This window comes from Mobula birostris, chromosome 1 (genome assembly GCF_030028105.1).
Source record: "Mobula birostris isolate sMobBir1 chromosome 1, sMobBir1.hap1, whole genome shotgun sequence".
In the NCBI taxonomy this organism is placed as follows: Eukaryota; Metazoa; Chordata; class Chondrichthyes; order Myliobatiformes; family Myliobatidae; genus Mobula; species Mobula birostris.
In genome coordinates this window covers 179036959-179054873 of record NC_092370.1, presented here as the reverse complement: position 1 = coordinate 179054873, position 17915 = coordinate 179036959, and the positions used below count along the sequence as shown (strand labels likewise).

Sequence of the window (17915 nt, the reverse complement as noted above, 5' to 3'; positions counted from 1 at the left end):
TTAAGCAATTATTTACTACTTCAAAATGTACTTAAAATAAGTCATGAAACTAAACACACTATTTTACCTTGAATCTGTATGACATAAGTTACAGAAGCTGATCAAAGGAAATGGTTTTAATGCTGTGGATGGTTCATTATGACAAAGAATTGTGGCACTGAGTTACTTTTACTGTTACCCAGTTTTAATCTATCTCTTTATTTAGCAGTAGAGTTGATGTCTTTTTGCCTGCCTTGTTGGGCAGGAAGTTGAGCAGTAGGATTCTGAGTCATACTCTGCTGGATATGTAGCCCAGAATGCACAAAACTACATATACCTTTCTGAACCCTTGAGCTAAGCATCAAGGTCTGCACTGTAACTACACCTCAGGTGGCGTAGGGCGGAGGCCCTGCTCATACAGCACTGATGTTAGGTAAAGCAGGGAGTAGTCCTACAATGACTAATAAAACTGTCGTAGATCTTCCTGAATCTGACAGTCAGAAATCTAAAAGCTCGTAACATTCAAAAAAATTATTAGGGAGTAACTATTATTTTCTTAACATAGTTAATTAAAATGCATAAAATCCTACAGGAATAATTATAAATAATAAACTTAATTTTTAAAAATGCCTTCTACCTTGTGTCCCAGTCTTTGAAAATGAGTGTCCCAGCATCAGAGGAGCTGAGAAAAATATGGAAACAGGCAAACTTAGGGTCATCTATGACTGTGATGTTGCAAACAATCTAGTTCAGATTCAGACAATCACCCAGAAGAGTTAAGTGTTTAATGGTTGGGGCTGATGTTAAAGAAATTTTCTACTCATTCAGAGCCAGACATTAGAGAAGCAGTCTGATAATTTGGAGGGTGGAGCCAAAAAAGTGGTGACAAGATAGGAATGGATGTATACTCTAAGCAGTTGCTCCAAATCATTTTTAGGTGGGATGATACAAAGGTATCAGTCTCCATGACATCACAAACTCTTTTCTATACATTCAAATTGTTGGAATTTTCTACTGTTTTAAAGTATTTCTATTACCATCATTGGCTTATTTATTTATCAACAATTTGAGTGAGCAACCCACCTATAATTTCTCATTTAATTCATTTCAAGAAAACGAATCTCCGGGTGGTATATGGTGACATAAGTATTTTGATAATAAATTTATTTTTAATTTTGAACTTTATCATAATTTTAGGTCCTTCTGATGCATCGTGTTGGATTTTTAATGAGCAAGAACAATGCCGTCTACACTGGAGTTCTTGAGCAGTAGCATAGAAAAGGTTGGTATCTCCCTGGTTTCTGCCAAATATAGGGTGGCTTCAATTAATGCCATCCCTGAGAAAGAAAAATCAACATCACCTGAATGTGATGCTTCACTCTCAGATGAGCTCAACATCTTTAATGCATGCTTTAAAACAGTGAATAAAACTACACCTGTGCAAATCCCTGAAGCATCTGGTGACCCTGTGATCTCTGTCTCAGAGGCCAACGTCAGAACATCTTTCAAGAGGATGAACCCCTGTTAGGCCTCAGGCCCTGATGGTGTACCAGATATGGTACTAAAAAACCAACAACCAACTGACGGGAGTGCTCAAAGACATCTTCAGTCTCTCACTGCTGCAGTCAGTGGTTCCCACCTGCTTCAATAGGGCAGCAATCATACTAGAGCCCAAGAAGAGCAGGATGAACTGCCTCAGGCTCAGTTACACACACATCTACAGTGACGAAGCGCTTTGAGAGGTTGAACATGGTGAGAAACATTTCCTGCCTAAGAAAGGACCTGAACCTGCTGCCATTTGCCTACCATAATAGGTCTAAAGCACATGCAATCCCACTGGCTCTCCACTTGGCCTTGAATCATCAGGGCAATAGCAATACCTAGATCAGGCTGCTGTATATTGATTACAGCTCAGTAATCGACACAATCACACCCTCAGTATCAACAAGGTCCATAAACTGGGCCTCTGTACTTCCCTCTGCAACTGGATCCTTGACTTCCTTACCAGGAGACTATAGTCAATGCAGATCGGGAATAACATCTCCTCCTCACTTACAATCAACACTGGCGTACTTCAAGGATGCATATTTAGTCTACTGCTCTACTCTCTCTCTCTCTATATATATATAACTGTGTGGTTTGGTGCAGCTCAAATGCCATCTATAAATTTGCCAATGCCACAATTAATGTTGCATTCGAGTCAAGGGAATGCACACCAGCCCTCATTGAGGGATCAGCAGTGGAAATGTGAGCAGTTTCAAGTTCCTGGGTGTCCATATGTTTGAACATTTATCCTTGGCCCAACATATTGATGAAATTACAAAAAAGGCATGACAGTGGCTATAGCTCATTAGGAGTTTGAAGAGACTTAGTATGTCATCAAAGATTCTAGCAAATTTCTATAGAGGTACCACAGACAGCATTCTAACTGGTTGCATCACTGTCTCATAGGATGGGGTCACTGCACAGGATCAGAAAGTTGTTAACTCAGCCAGCTCCATCATAGACATTAGCCTCCCCAGCATCAGGGACACCTTCAAAAGATGTTGCATTGAGGACTTCCATCACCCAGGACATTCCCTCTTCTCATTGCTACCATCAAGGTGGAGGTGCAAGAGCTTGAAGACACATACTCAATGTTTCAGGAACAGCTTCTTCCTTCACCATCAGATTTCTGCATGGACAATGAACCCAAGAACACTACATTGCTATTTTCCTCTCTCTTTGTTCTACTTATTTAATTTAATGTTTCATATATACTTATTATTGTAATTTATAGTTTTTCTATTATGTATTGCAGAGCATTGCTGCTGCAAAACAACAAATTTCACAACATATGTCAGTGATCTTAAACCTTTTTCTAATCTGGATCCATGTTTTCTTGATGGATATGCGCAATACTAGATAACCAACAAGCCTGCCATAGTTCACTGCACTGTGCAGGCTCACAATTAAGTAATTAGTACATGGAAGTTTGCAGGCAGATATCAGTAATGGGGCAACAGCAGAACAGTGATAGCAAAAAGATGGGGTTAATGCCTTTAGAAGTGTGTGATAGTCACAATATAACAAGTGCCGTTTTATGCTGCTTTCATGATTTGATGAAACTACATTAACTTCTGAGGGTCAAAGCTGTTAATGATTTTATAACATATGTCTTCACAGACAGGTAAAAATGTCTGCACTGTAGGTTTGTTTCTTTTCTAATCTGGTTTCAGAGCAACAGGGGGAATAAAAACCCTTGTTCTAACATATGTGATACAACCCAACATCATGCAGTGCCACTCATACCTCACTATGAATTGGTGCATTGGTGTGCCCTTTTCATGTATCTGGGAAGCTTTTCATCTCTCTCCAAGCCTGCTGTTCCTTCTCCATGATGACATACTAATTATCATAATAGTTAATGTGTCTTCTGAAGTAGCTTCTGTTGCCTAGGTTATTTTAAACATAGTCTCACTGATTACAGTCTATTTTTAAACTGTTTCAACTCGATGAAGTACTACAGGGACATTAAATTAACGCTTGCTTATTTTTCAGTGTTAGATATGTGAAGAGAAATGGAAGATACTTATAATGCATATGCATTTAGCAAAGGTAGGTGATAGCCTTTCTTTCTTATTCAGTTCTTCCAGACAACATTATAAGGCAGTTCTAATTATATTAATATTGCACTACCTCTGTTGTGAAATTTCTATGGAACTACAATTGTAAAACTGAAGTATGAACTTTGAATGGGGTGTTCATAAGATTCTAAAATTGAAGCTGAATGGTAATAGTTTCCTTATCACTAAAAATATATCAGTTCCTCTTAATCGTGTCAGATCATATTATCACTAAAGTGAAGTTCAGCTGGCCTTTGGTGTTTTTGCTAGCTGAGCAAGGGTCAGCCTTCTTCCTGTCAGATGCCATTGAAAGCTTGGTATCAACATTGGACCAGCATGCTTTTGTTTTGAACCTCATCGTGTGCATTCCCAGATAAAAACCACTTACAAATTTGTCACGAGGTGTTTACAGTCTACAAAAAAGGTTCATTTTAGTACCTTTGGTCAAGTAATTTAACTCAAAGTGCACAGCAGAAAAACTGATCCATCCTGGTTCACCTATTTTTCAGGCATATTGATTTGTTACATCAAAACCTGCTGAAATTATCAGAGGAACTCAGCCGTAAGGATGAAGTTCAGACTATCAGGGAAATACACTTTAATGATCTCTGCTCCACCGAGGCCATGACGAAGGGTCTCGGCCTGAAACGTCGACTGCACCTCTTCCTACAGATGCTGCCTGGCCTGCTGCGTTCACCAGCAACTTTGATGTGTGTTGTTTGAATTTCCAGCATCTGCAGAATTCCTGTTGTTTATGTATGTGACCTGCTACTTTGTACCAAAATATACTATCTTAGAGCATGGCTTTTGCTAAGACAAAGTCACTAACAAGGTCAGTACATTTGAAGTCAGGTGACATAAAACAATTGATAGCAATCTTGCCATGAGGTACCAAAGAGAATGTAAAAGATAAAGAAAGTTACAAAATATAGGAATTGGAGTGCATTCGTGCTAGGACAACTGATGTTCTCTATTTGTATAAATGATTTGGAGTCTAGAATCAACAGACTTTTTTCAGAATTTGCAGATCAAAGCAAAGTTCTAAGTCATCATGAAGCTTGCTCTGTATGTAATAAGGTGCAAAACTTTGGTCCACATATTAGAATTAAACTTTAAATTGGTGGAGATAGTTATAATGGAAAATAAACAATAAAATACAACTTAATGCATTATCTTTGAGAATAGCAATTATTTATTTTCAATAAAGCACAAGGGTGGCTACCTTAAATGGTTCATTAGGTTACACTATTTAGGTAGCGTTTAGGAATCAAAAGGAGGTGATTTTTTGGGGATTATACCATACACACCATTAAACCATAAGAATAGGAGCAGAAATAGGCTGTTCAGCCCATCAAGTCTGCTCTACCATTCCATCATGGCTAATTTATTATCCCTCTCAACCTCATTCTCTTGCTTTCTGCCCATAATCTTTGGCACTCTGACTAATCAAAAACCTATCAACCTCTGCTTTAATGGACTTTGCCTCCACGCCATCTTTTGCAATGAATTTCATAGATTTATTACCCTCTAGCTGAAGACATTTCTCCTCATCTCTGTTCTAAATTGATGTTGCTCTATTCTGATGTTGTGCCCTCTGTTCCTAGACTTCACCACTACAGGAAACATCCTCACCACATCCACTTCATCTAGGCCTTTTAATATTCACAAAATATTCAATCGGCTTTAAAAGAGATCCCACTCACTCTTCTAAGTTCCAGCATGTACAGGCCCAGAGCCATCAAATGCTCCTCATACATTAACCTTTTCATTCCCAGAATAATTCTTGTGAATCTCCTCTGGGCTTTCTCGAATGCCAGCACATCTTTTTTTTTTAAGATACCGGGTTGAAAACTGCTCATAATACTCCTCTGACTAATGCCTTATAAAGCCTCAGCATTACGCCTTTGCTTTTATATTCTAGTCCTCTTAAAATGAATGCTAACATTGCTTTTGCCTCCTTACCACTGAGTCAACGTGAAAGTTAACCTTCAGGGAATCTTGCACGAGGACTCCTAATGCCCTTTGCCCCTACTTTTTTTTTATTAAGTGCAATCGTGAACAATAGCCAGATTAGAAATGCTGATCAAGTCAACTAGTCCCCAAAGAGAACTCTGATAGGCCAATCAGATGGTTTACTGCGGCTCAGCGATAGAACACGAAAAAATCATCTGTCAAGTACATAGAACAGGCACAAAATAATCTGCAGATGCTGGGATCAAAGCAACACTCACAACACGCTAGAGGAACTCAGCAGGTCGGGCAGCATCTGTGGAAAAGATCGGTCGACATTTCGGGCCGGAACCCTTTGTCAGGACTGTAGAGGGAAGGGGCAGAGGCCCTATAAAGAAGGTGGGGGGAGGGTGGGAAGGAGAAGGCTGGTAGGTTCCAGGTGAAAAACCAGTAAGGGGAAAGATAAAGGGGTGGGGGAGGGGAAGCAAGGAGGTGATGGGCAGGAAAGGTGAAAAAGGAATAGGGGAAAACACAATGGGTAGTAGAAGGAGGCGGAACCATGAGGGAGGTGATAGGCAGCTGGGGGAGGGGGCAGAGTGACATATGGATAGGGGAAGGGAGGGGGAGTGAATTACCAGAAGTTGGAGAATTCTATGTTCATACCAAGGGACTGGAGACTACCCAGACAGTATATGAGGTGTTGTCCTCCAACCTGAGTTTGGCCTCATCATGGTAGTAGAGGAGGCCATGTATGGACATATCTAAATGGGAGTGGGAAGCAGAGTTGAAGTGCGTGGCTACTGGGAGATCCTGTCCGTTTTGGCGGACGGAGCGGAGGTGCACAAGGGTCGCTAGCCCCTGTACCCCAGAAACACACCTGAGCAGTGCGGTGGAGGTATGTGCTATGCATGACCTGATCTGAAAGCATCATGTTGACTCATAACAGATAGTGTTCATGGTGGAACAGCTTAGTCAAGGATGGGGTGATCAGCAGAGATGGACAAATTATACTTCTACTACCTATGATTTTTGAATTTTGAATCAGGATCAAAATGTTCACAAAAGGACAACATGCCTAGGGATATCAAAGGATAAAAAGTTTAATAAAGAAAAAAACAAAGCAGAAGACAGGTTCCCTGCACTAAAAGTGAGGAAGGCCCCATCGGGTATATAGAAAGAAGAGGCAAAAGGGACCAAAAAGTATCACTGGCAGTTAAGATTGAGGAAAATCCCACAGTGTTTTCCAAGTATAATAAAAACAACAGGCAGCCAGGGAAATAATGGAGCCCATTCAGAACCAAAGAAGCTATCTATATGTGTTGCCAGTGGATGTGGGCGAGATCTTAAATGAATTGTTTTTATTTGCAGACACTAAAGAAAAAGACTTTATGGTTGGAAATTTCAGATGAAATTCTAGAGCAGATTAAAATGAGAAAGGATGAGACATTATAAGACTTAGCAGGCCTAAAGGTGATGAATTCCCAGGAATTGAGTAGATGTATCCCCAAACTGCTATGCAAGGAAGGGAGGAGATTGCTGGGGCCATGATGGAGATATTTAAAGCTTCATCACCACAGGTGAGATGCCAAGTGCCTGGAAAATAGCAAATGCAGTATATTTATTTTTTAAAAAAAGGCTACAGTAATCTTATTATACCCAAGTTAGTCTCATATCAATTATTGGGAATTATTGGCAAAGTTCTGAGGAGCGGGATTAATCTACACACCAATATGCAGGGGCTGATAGGGGACAACATGGATTTATTGGTGGGAAATCGTATTTGACTAATTTAAATTTAGGCTTTTTGGTTAAAAAAAGATAACAAAATATATCAATGAGGTGGTGTGGTTGATGTCATTCACATGAAATTCAGTTTGGCCTTTAACAAGGTACCACATGGAAGACTGGTCCAAAAGAATAGAGTCCAAAGTGATGAATAGGATTGCTTTGATGTTTGGAAGCCTGTGACCAGAAGTGTACTGCAGAGATCTGTGCTGGGATCCTTGTTGTTTTACATATACATTAACAACTTAGATATCAATGTGAGAAATCACATTAGCAAGTTAGTAACTAAATTATAACCCCAAAGATCAGGATGTACTGATGCATAAATCACCTAAATGAATGGAACAGAGCAGTCATGTTAAACACATACAAAATTCTGGCTGAACCACATCTGGAGATCTGTGCAGAGTTCTTAAATTCATATTACAAAACAGATACGAAGGCACTGAAACACAGTATGATAAATATTTACCAGAATGATAAAACAATAGGGGGACAACACCAAACTGAACAGCAATGGTTTACAAATGAATTGATGGATGTTTTCAAGATTATTAAAAGGATTTTCAATGGATTTGGCACAGAGAGGTGGATTTGTAAGGAACACAAAAGTGAGCTATTTAATAAAAAATCATAATAATAACTCCAATAGGGGATTCAGGAGAAATATATTTTCATGAAAAGAAGCAAGAATATGGCAATGATTGCCATGGGCATTAGTTCAGACATAGTACTGCTGTATTTACAGGAAATCAAGATAAATATATCTAGAAACTAGTCAGTTGTGGTGGACTTAAAGTAATATACATGCATAGTAAAGGAACTTCTTTTAAAAATCTATCATTTGCATTAAAATTGAGATATTAAATTTGGCACTAACAGAACAGTATCAGAAGCATTGAATTGCTTTGCAAGCTTGGTCAGTCTATACCCTCTGCACTGCCTTACAGACTCAATACAGATCACTATCCTCTGGAGTGGTACTTCAACTCTCAATCTTCTGACTCAGAAAGAAGAGAACCACAGCTGAGCCAGGGCTGACATTAAAGGAATAAAGTGAAGTGGAGGAGAATACATTTCCCGTTTTTTTTAATTTCACAATTAAAAGGATGTTTTGACAAATTATTAGAGCTGCATGTTTTATCTTGCCTGTTGATGATTTGGACACACTTTATAGTTCAAGCATTATTGCAGCAAAAGGATATAGTGTGATGAGCTTCTGCAGCAGCTCTGTTGATGATACATTGAAGCGGTGCATTGACAGAGTTACCTGCAACAGGTGACTGCTTCGACACAGGTTCCCTTCTGCATCTGTTGGAAGAGGGAAGAATTTCATGAATTGGAACACAATCTCATTGCTGATTTCCATCCAAATGTATTATGGAGAATAAAGATGCATATGTAAGGCTCCTTTTCATTGACTACAGCTCTGCCTTTAATACCATTATTCCAAATAAACTGATTCCTAAGCTCTGGAACCTGGGCCTTAGCACTCAGATCTGCAGCTGGATCTTCAACTTCCTCACAGACAGGACCCAGGCTGTAAAAATAGGGGACAAGCTCTCCTCTACAATCACTCTGAGCACCGGTGCCCCACAAGGCTGTGTACTCAGCCCCCTGCTGTACTCACTGTACACCCATGATTGTGTAGCCAAGTTTCCATCAAACTCAATATATAAGTTTGCTGATGACACAACAATTGTAGGCCGTATCTCGGGTAATCATGAGTTTGAGTACAGAGAGGAAATTAAGAACCTGGTGGCATGATGCGAAGACAATAACCTATCCCTCAACGTCAGCAAGACAAAGGAATCGGTTGTTGACTTCAGAAGGAGTAGCGGACCGCACGACCCAATTTACATCAGTGGTGCGCAAGTGGAACAAGTCAAAAGCTTTAAGTTCCTCTGGGTCAATATCACAAATGACCTAACTTGGTCCAACTAAGCAGAGTTCACTGCCAAGAAGGCCCACCAGCGCCTTTACTTCCTGAAAAAAATAAAGAAATTTGGCCTGTCCCCTAAAACCCTCACTAATTTTTATAGATGCACCGTAGAAAGCATTCTTCTAGGGTCCATCACAACCTGGTATGGAAGCTGTCCTGTCCAAGTCCGAAAGAAGCTGCAGAAGATCGTGAACATGGTGCAGCACATCACACAAACTAATCTTCCATCCGTGGACTCACTTTACACCACACACTGTCAGGGCAGTGCTGCCAGGATAATCAAGGACACGACCCACCCAGCCAACACACTTTTCGTCCCTCTTCCCTCTGGGAGAAGGTTCAGGAGCTTGAAGACTCATATGGCCAGATTTGGGAACAGCTTCTTTCCAACTGTGATAAGACTGCTGAACAGATCCTGACCTGGATCTGGTCCATACCCTCCAAATATCCGGACCTGCTTCTCGGTTTTTTTGCACTACCTTACTTCCCATTTTTCTATTTTCTATTTATGATTTATAATTTAAATGTTTAATATTTACTAATTTTAACTATTTTTAATATTTAATATTTGTAATCCAGGGAGTGTGAAACACAGAATCAAATATCGCTGTGAAGATTGTACGTTCTAGTACCAATTGTTTGGCGACAATAAATTATAAAGTATAAAGTATGCCTTCAGGATTAAAATCTATGATTTTGCTAATGTCGTTTCACCAAATTCAATGCTCTGTGTGTTCTGAGATTTAAGACAATGGATAACGGCATGCTGCTTAGCCAGAAATACCTGGCTACACTACAAAGTCAGAAAACACTGAAGTAGGTCAACACTGGAAGCTCCAAACAGCAACACTGATGGTATAATTGTGCAGCCGTATCTAATTTCAGAGGTCACAAAATGAGAGAGTGGCTCGTTTAATTCCCACATTGCACAAGATTTCTTTTTAAAGTGGCTCTGTATGTTGTCTTGTGCTCTTATTACTGAAATCATTATCCATTATTGGCCAAAATTTATCGTGAGAGGAGGGAAATAATTTCTCTTTCATGTCATGCACCATACTGACTTAGAAATAAATTGTTAGTCCTTCACTGCTACTGAGAGTAAATTCTAGATTCATGATATCTTTACCAAAGCGACCACAACAGTTGAAGAAAGCAGCTCACTACAACCTATAAAAACTATTGTATGCAAAAAAAAAACTTGTTTCTCCCATCTCCTTTAAATTTTTCGCTTCTCACTTTAAACCTACACTGTTTGGCTTTAGACTCTGAGGTAAAAGACCAGCTTTCCATCAAAGCCCCTCATAATCTTATAAACTTCTGTAAGGTCATCCCTCAGCTACTTTAACTCAAGTGAAAACAAATCTATCTTATTAAATCTGTTCTTGTAACTAAAGCACTCCATTCCAGGCAACATCCACTGCAGTCTTTCTATTGCTTCTTGGACAGTAGCAACCAGAACTGTACACAGTACTGTTCCCTAACCAATATTTTGCATAGTTATGATATAATGTCTTCACACTTATACTCAATGCCTCAACCTACAAAGGCAAGCATGCCAAATAACTATCTTCACTACCATAGCCACTTATATGGTCATTTTAAGAAAACTATAAACTCCAAAGGTCTTGTTATCAACACTTCCAAGTGCTCTGCCACTTATTGCACATATCCTGACTGGGTGATCTATTGAAACCTGTTGAATATTGAAAGACCTAGATAGAGTGGATGTGAAGAGGATGTTTCTGAAGGTGGGTGAGTCCAGGATCTGAATGAAGGATGTCCATTTAGAACAGAGATAAGGAGGAACTTTTATTAACCAGAGGGTAGTGATTCTGTGTAATTCATTTCCACAGATGGCTGTGGAGGCCAAGTGATTGAGTATATTTAAAGTGGAGGTTGATAAGTTCTTGATTAGTCATGGCGTCAAAGGTTATGGGGAAAAGGCAGGAGAATGGGTTTGAGAGGGATAATAAATCAGCTATGATGAAATGGCGGAATAGATTCAATGGGGTCAATGGTCTAATTTTGTTCCTATGTGTTCTAGTCTTCTTCTTCTGATCCTAAATGCATTACCTCACATTTGAATTAAATTCCAGCTGCTACAGCTCTATCCAAATTTCTTGCAGATCTACGTCCCTGTGTATCCATTTAAAATGTTCTGCTCTATCTATAATTCCACCAATTTACGTTTCATCAGCAGACTTATCAATCAGACCACCTAACTCATCTAAGTCATTTTTGTATATCATAAACAACTATTGTCCCTGTGGTACACCACAGGTGACAGTCAACCAACCCTCCACCACTATCTTCTGCCTCTTTTCATCAAGCGTATTTTGTATCCAGTTTGCCAGCACATCTTGGATCACAGGTACTTTAACTTTTGGACTAGTCTTATCAACAATGTGGAACCAAAATTTTCCTTTTGATAAAAGAGGACACATTTGCAATTTTCCAGTCTAATGGAACTTCACCCAATATATGTAACATTAGAAACTTTGGCATTTTATTATTTATCTTCTTTTAGCTATGTTTGTCATCGAAAGAGTTGCTGTCTCAATCCTGTCCCTACCACGCTTTTTAAGGACTCTTTTAATCGTGTTTTCGATTACGTTAGGAAAATAATTTACACATTTTTTGAATCTGGAGGCATTCCAAATACCTTCAAAATTGGACGCTGCCAACCCCCTCCTTAAAAAGCCACATCTTGATAGTGAGGTACTAGCTAACTACAGGCCTATATCAAATCTTCCCTTGAGAAAGTCATTTTCAATCAGCTCAGCAATGTTCTCAATGAAAATGATTTTCGATAAAGTTTCAGTCAAGATTTTGGAGCGAAACACAGCAGGGAGACAGCCCTTACCAAACTGTCAGTGACCTTATGCTAGTACTAATGCAAAACAGAGTCTTATTTTTAATTCTTCTAGATCTAAGTGATACCTTCGACACAATCGATCACAACATTCACCTAGATTGCCTTGAGAACTGGGTTGGCCTCTCTAGTAGTCAATCCCCTTAATTGGTTTTGCTTATATAATTTAGAAATTGTTTTGTCTGTCTTGGAGACCAATGTTCTAAGAGATATGATGTACCTTTTGGTGTTGTTCAAGGAAGCTGTCTTGGTCACTACTCTTGTCCTGATACGCACTCCTCTTAGGAGACATCATTAGAGAGCATAAACTTGATTCCCACAGTTAATGAAGATGACACACAATTAATTGTATATCTCAGTTGAGTTGCTGATAACACCCTATCTTCTCTGATTTATGGTATGACTCAATAAACAAATGTTTGAGCAATAATTTCCTCAAACTAAATGGAGATGAAACTGAAATACTTCTGGTTGGTCTCAAAATCAAGAGATAAGCTTCTTGATAAACTTGGAAACATGGCTCCCCTTTTAAAATCGGAAGCTTAATAAGCCTGGGTATTATCCTTGATTCAGATTTGAATTTTAAATCTGACATAAACAAAGTGACCAGAGCAGCATTTCTACACTTCTAATGAAGCTGAAAAACTTTGTATCAAATAAACTAGATTACTACGATGCACTTTATAGTGGCCTTCCAAAGCAATCTATTGACAAACTTCAACTCATTCAGAATGCCGCTGTTAGACTTTCAACTAAAATCAGGATGAGACATCATATCATTCCTGTCCTAGCTACTCCAGACTGCAGTCCTGCTTCTTTTAGAATTGATTTCTCTTACTTATTTTTAAAGCTCTTAATGATCTAAGACCAGAGTACATTACAGAATTGTTTTTATTTTATAATCCAGCTGGAGCTCTCAGGTCTTCTACTGTGGTCTCTTACATTTAAACAATCCCCCTCAAAAGATAATTGGCAGGTCAGCTTTTCTGAACTTTGTGCCTACACTGTGGAATTCAACATCTAAAACTAAAAGGGATGCAGAATCAGTTGACACTTCTAAACCCCAGCTGAAGTAACTATTTATTTAACCTTGCTTTTAATGAACAGATTTTTGCCTTTTATTTTCATGTATATTTTTTATTTGATTTCATGTTTGCACTTTATCCCGTTGTAAATCACCTTGAATTACATCGTCCGTATGAAAATGCTCTATAAGTTATGATTATTAATGTTTGATAAGTTAATATTACAGACTGCTAATGCTATATTTGTGCACTACTTCCAATTTAACTAGAGCATCAATAGAATACAGTACAATAATGCAAACTTATTGGCTATTTATCAAATGCTCCATTTCTCTACTACCACCGAATAAAATGTTGACAAATCACCATAATTGATATACTGAAGGTTTTGTTCATTCCAGCTACATCTTGTTTTATTGATGGGGCTTGATTATTTCTTATGAGTAATCTATTTGTCTTCCTGGCAAACTGCTCTTGTTCTGGTTGTCTTCCCCATAACACCCACAATTTTACTTAGTACCGATAAATCAATTTGCTTCAGGGGTTCTTCCACAAAAGGCTCTCAGCAAGTTATGGTCCTGGTAGTTTTGGTATTATTGAAACAGTAATGCCGCTCTAATATTCTCAACGCATGATGAAGTTGATTATATCTACATATACGAAAGGTTTTGTTGCTATTTTGAGTACAGAGTATGATTTATTTCACACCTATTGTAAAAAAAATAGACAAACTGGGCACAAACAATTGGATCCGAATTGTACATGGGGGGGGGGGAGAGGAGGGGAATGCTGGTATTCTTAGGAAACAGGACATATCAGTATCTACCATAACTGAAGCCCCGTCATCTGCACATGCATCAAGAAACATGAGTTTAAAAAAATAGCATTGATTTACTTTCTTTCCATACAAATTCCACAATAGTGAATTTTATTCTGCATCTCAATATTTTGGATAGAGATTTGCAAAGTCTGTAAGGGCAAGTTTTCACAACCTGAATAGCCATAATGATTGGGTATTAAACTGTAGTACTGGGGGCTTTCAGTTGTGCCACCAAATATGTAATTAAGTTAAATAAAAATAAAAAATGCAAATCCCTCTACCAATACATATTAGTTTCTTGTGAACATCTATAAGGGAAGATAGATAGCTAACAAAACAAGCGGGCACACATAAAAGATGCTCATTATTAAATCTCTCTTTTACTCTTTCTCACTTTCTGAAAACCTTTGAGGAAGAATATGTTCTTGAAGGTCGCTTTTTAATTGGTTCCAACCAGGGGAACCAAACAGAACTTTAATAATTTTCTAAAAAGTGGGTTGATGTTTTCTGCAGTCACCATGCATTTTTCCAAAACAAGAAGGGATCTTCAGATGGCCCAAAGCAGAATCAGGGGAAAAGAACATTGGTGTGACACCTGTGGATTGGAGCAACAATACTTGGGGCACATTCTTGAAGTCTGTCAACTCAAACTTCTCCAACTGGTCTCAACCAGCAATGCTTCAGTCTTAGGGTTGCTGAAGACATCGTGCAGCTTGGCACGTTATAACATTTCAATCAGGAGTCTACAGTTTGCTGGATAGTCCAAAGATGAAAGGTTAGCTTTATTTGTTGCATGTGCATCAAAACATACAGTGATGTGCAATGATGACAGTGAATCAGGTGCCCACATGTGGTAGGATGAACACAGCAGGAAATTCTGAAAGATGGTTATCCATTCTTTCCCCAGAGAGGAAGCATACACACTGATGGACTACAGAGCTGCATTTTCATATGTTATAACTGCATTGAAGATGCAGTCACCAACTATATACAACTATTACGCATATCCTGACCATTCATGGACAATAGCTTCAAATGTGTTATTAATGTAGCTGGATGATCCAACAGTGTACACAGTAACCTGGACAACTGCCCCAGACTACTGACTGAAATAGGTAAGAAGTGCCCAGTTGTACAGTGTCTTCAGCAATCTGATGCAAGGAGCACTGCTGCAAAACACCTGGTCAGTGATGGAGAAGTTCTCCTTACGACAAAATATCCAGGTCCAGGAATTGTTGATTCCTGACCACATGGCTTACCTGCTAAAAGGTGTAGTAAGCCACAATACAGCATAAATGCAGGTCACCCTGGGCCTTGGTGAGGTATCTTAAACAATATAATTTTTATTTTTAACTGGATATTTGACCTGAAGACAAATACTTTCTGTTGTGCAGAATGGCTTTTACTTCACAGTTCTGGTTTGAAAGTAATATCCCTTTACTGCATCATAAATGGGTGCAGTTATCTGCAGCTGAAACAAAAAATGTTATCATGTTTTGCAATCTGACCTGATAAATGCACCAGAACAAATCAGGCTGAACAAATAATTTACAAGTAACAAAGTCAGCCTAAGTAAACTTGATTAATTTAATTTACTCCATAAACATTCAAAAATTTGAAGTATGCAGTGAATAGAACATTAATAGACATGCTTTCAATATCTAGAAACATGAAAAAATAAACTGTGATCACATTCGCTAGTCGGTCAGCAATGAAATGTATTCAACAGCTGCTTTTTCTGAAATGTGCATAACCATTTTAGAAAAACAACTCAAGCAGAACACGCCATTGACTGAGTGTTCAAAATAGACATCCCAGTATGGTAGCAAACCATGCTACTAAATGTGTGGCATAGTTAATTCAACAATCAGCGATGAGCTTTTGATTAACATTTAGAGTTTGGTTTAAACTTGTGGAGTTTAAAAAAAAGTTAAGAATCTGGTGAATCATAGATAAGTATCACATTCTGAGATTTTGAAATGATTTCCTGTACCATGTTGGACCGGTGTGTAGAATTGTAATTTTTTTTTGCAGATCAACTTTCCTATGCATGCTTTTAATTTTATATACACATAATTATTCAGTGAATTTTCCAGTAGTTATGGTACATTTGCTTCTGTATTTTTCTAGAAACTTCTTGGTTTTCAGTAGCAGGTGACTTGAATCTGGCTATGTTATAGGTTAATTGTTATCACTGGAAATTTTGGTTATCTGTAGTCTAAGTATGAGATGACCACAATTACTTTTTCCTTTGCCTTTCTTTATTCATTGCTGGTACATGTAACAATCAGATCACAAAAGCATCATGATCCAACAACATTGCTGCTCTTTTTGTCGGTATAAGTTTACAAATATTATTTAATAAAGTTAGTGCATGTTAAGCAAAATATTTTTGAATGCAGAAGTACATTTTATGAAGCAAGATGTAAAAATTCAACTTGTGTGTTCTGGAATTCAAGAAACACAATTTTGCTCAAGAGTTCAGAGAAATTATCAAATCTGCTAATAGTTTCATGATCCATTCAGTTACTTTGAAAATAAAATAACCAGAAATGTATTAGAGAGGATGTGACAAAATGTAAACCACATTAGAAGCTGTAAAGTATTTTGCAGACATCAGGATTCCTGCTACATTCTATATAAAGCGATGAATAATACTTTTTGTTTTGTCAAGTTTTTGCTTGATGAGAATCCAGAATATTCCAGTCGGTCCTTGGTATTTCATGGCTTAATGGAGAGTGAGATTCAGCAGAAGGCTAAGTATCATAGAGTGGGAGTGAAGTGATTGTCACTGTCGCATAAGTGATGTCACGTGACTCATGTTAGGGCATGGCATTTCTATTTTAGCAGTGAGACTGATGAGTGCAGTACTTTGGATTTCATTAATATTAACAGGCCTTGTTTTTGTTTTTGCACATCTGCTGTAGCAAAGGAATAAAGCAGCAAACATTTTTGCAAATATCTTGTTCAATATGCTGGCCATTCTACAACCCAGTGTTAAAGAACAGCTAATACTAAAAGATAGACAGGTTTCTTTAAAAGACAGATCCAAGTGCTGTGTAACAAAAAGACTTCTATTGGTAAAACTGTTTGATTATGACAGCCTTACTTCTGCTTTTCCTTTTAAGATACACAGTTTTTTTTTAATGCAAACTGCTTTTTTTTTCTTGTACTTGTTTGGTCTCACATTAAACATTGTTATAGAATCACAGAGTACTGCGGCACAGAAATGGGCCCTTCAGCCGATGTGGTCCCTGCCAACTGCTGTTCTTTGTGTTTGTTTATTGAGATACGGCATGGAATAGGCCCTTCGAGCCACATCGCCCAGCAAGACCACAGTACCTGGAGGAAATCCATGTGGTCACAGGGAGAACACACAGGGAGACTACACAAAACAGCACCAGAGATTAGAAACAAACCCACATTGCTGGAGTTCCAAAGTGACTGCTCTACCATATCTGCTCCATACCTTTATATATTTTGCAAGAAACACGTATTCTATAGGTTTCAACACTAATCAGCTCCAACATGAAGAAACCACACCAAAGCAAGTCATATTAACAAAAACGTGCTGAATAATATACTCCACACCTCCTTTCCCACTTTATTACCTCGTCCTATCCTGCCCCCATTTTCTCTCTGGACCCTCTTCCCTCATCTGTCCATCATGTTTGGTCTCAAGAGCATTAATGCTATGTGCTTTGATCATTCAATTTGCCTAGTACATTCCTTATTCTGACAGCAGCTTTCTTTAATATGGGAATTATTTTGATTCATTAACTACATTAGGATGCATTAAACATTATTCATGGCTAATCTTTTAAATGCCTTTACAATTTAAAATATTCTAAAAATATTTTCTGGAACTTTCCTTTACAAAGAGCCTTATCAAGAATGCATTCTTTTTGTAGGTTTAAATGTTGGTTTATGCTGTCTT

At 38.3% G+C, this 17915-nt stretch overlaps 1 protein-coding gene and 1 long non-coding RNA gene across 5 annotated transcripts in view; one reads left to right on the top strand and one right to left on the bottom strand.

The window, feature by feature from the left end:
* LOC140201979 (RAS guanyl-releasing protein 1-like) overlaps nucleotides 1-17915 on the bottom strand; it is a 175902-nt gene that overhangs the window by 55982 nt on the left and 102005 nt on the right. For all 4 annotated transcript variants that reach the window (XM_072266856.1, XM_072266870.1, XM_072266849.1 and 1 more), the window contains one exon: nucleotides 8525-8630. In XM_072266856.1, the coding sequence (XP_072122957.1) occupies nucleotides 8525-8630 (106 nt within the window). The remainder of the gene's footprint in view (nucleotides 1-8524; nucleotides 8631-17915) is intronic.
* Nucleotides 1220-4718, top strand: LOC140209843 (uncharacterized). The gene is made up of 3 exons (XR_011889082.1): nucleotides 1220-1261; nucleotides 3520-3576; nucleotides 4094-4718. It is a non-coding gene; the product is annotated as an uncharacterized lncRNA (long non-coding RNA).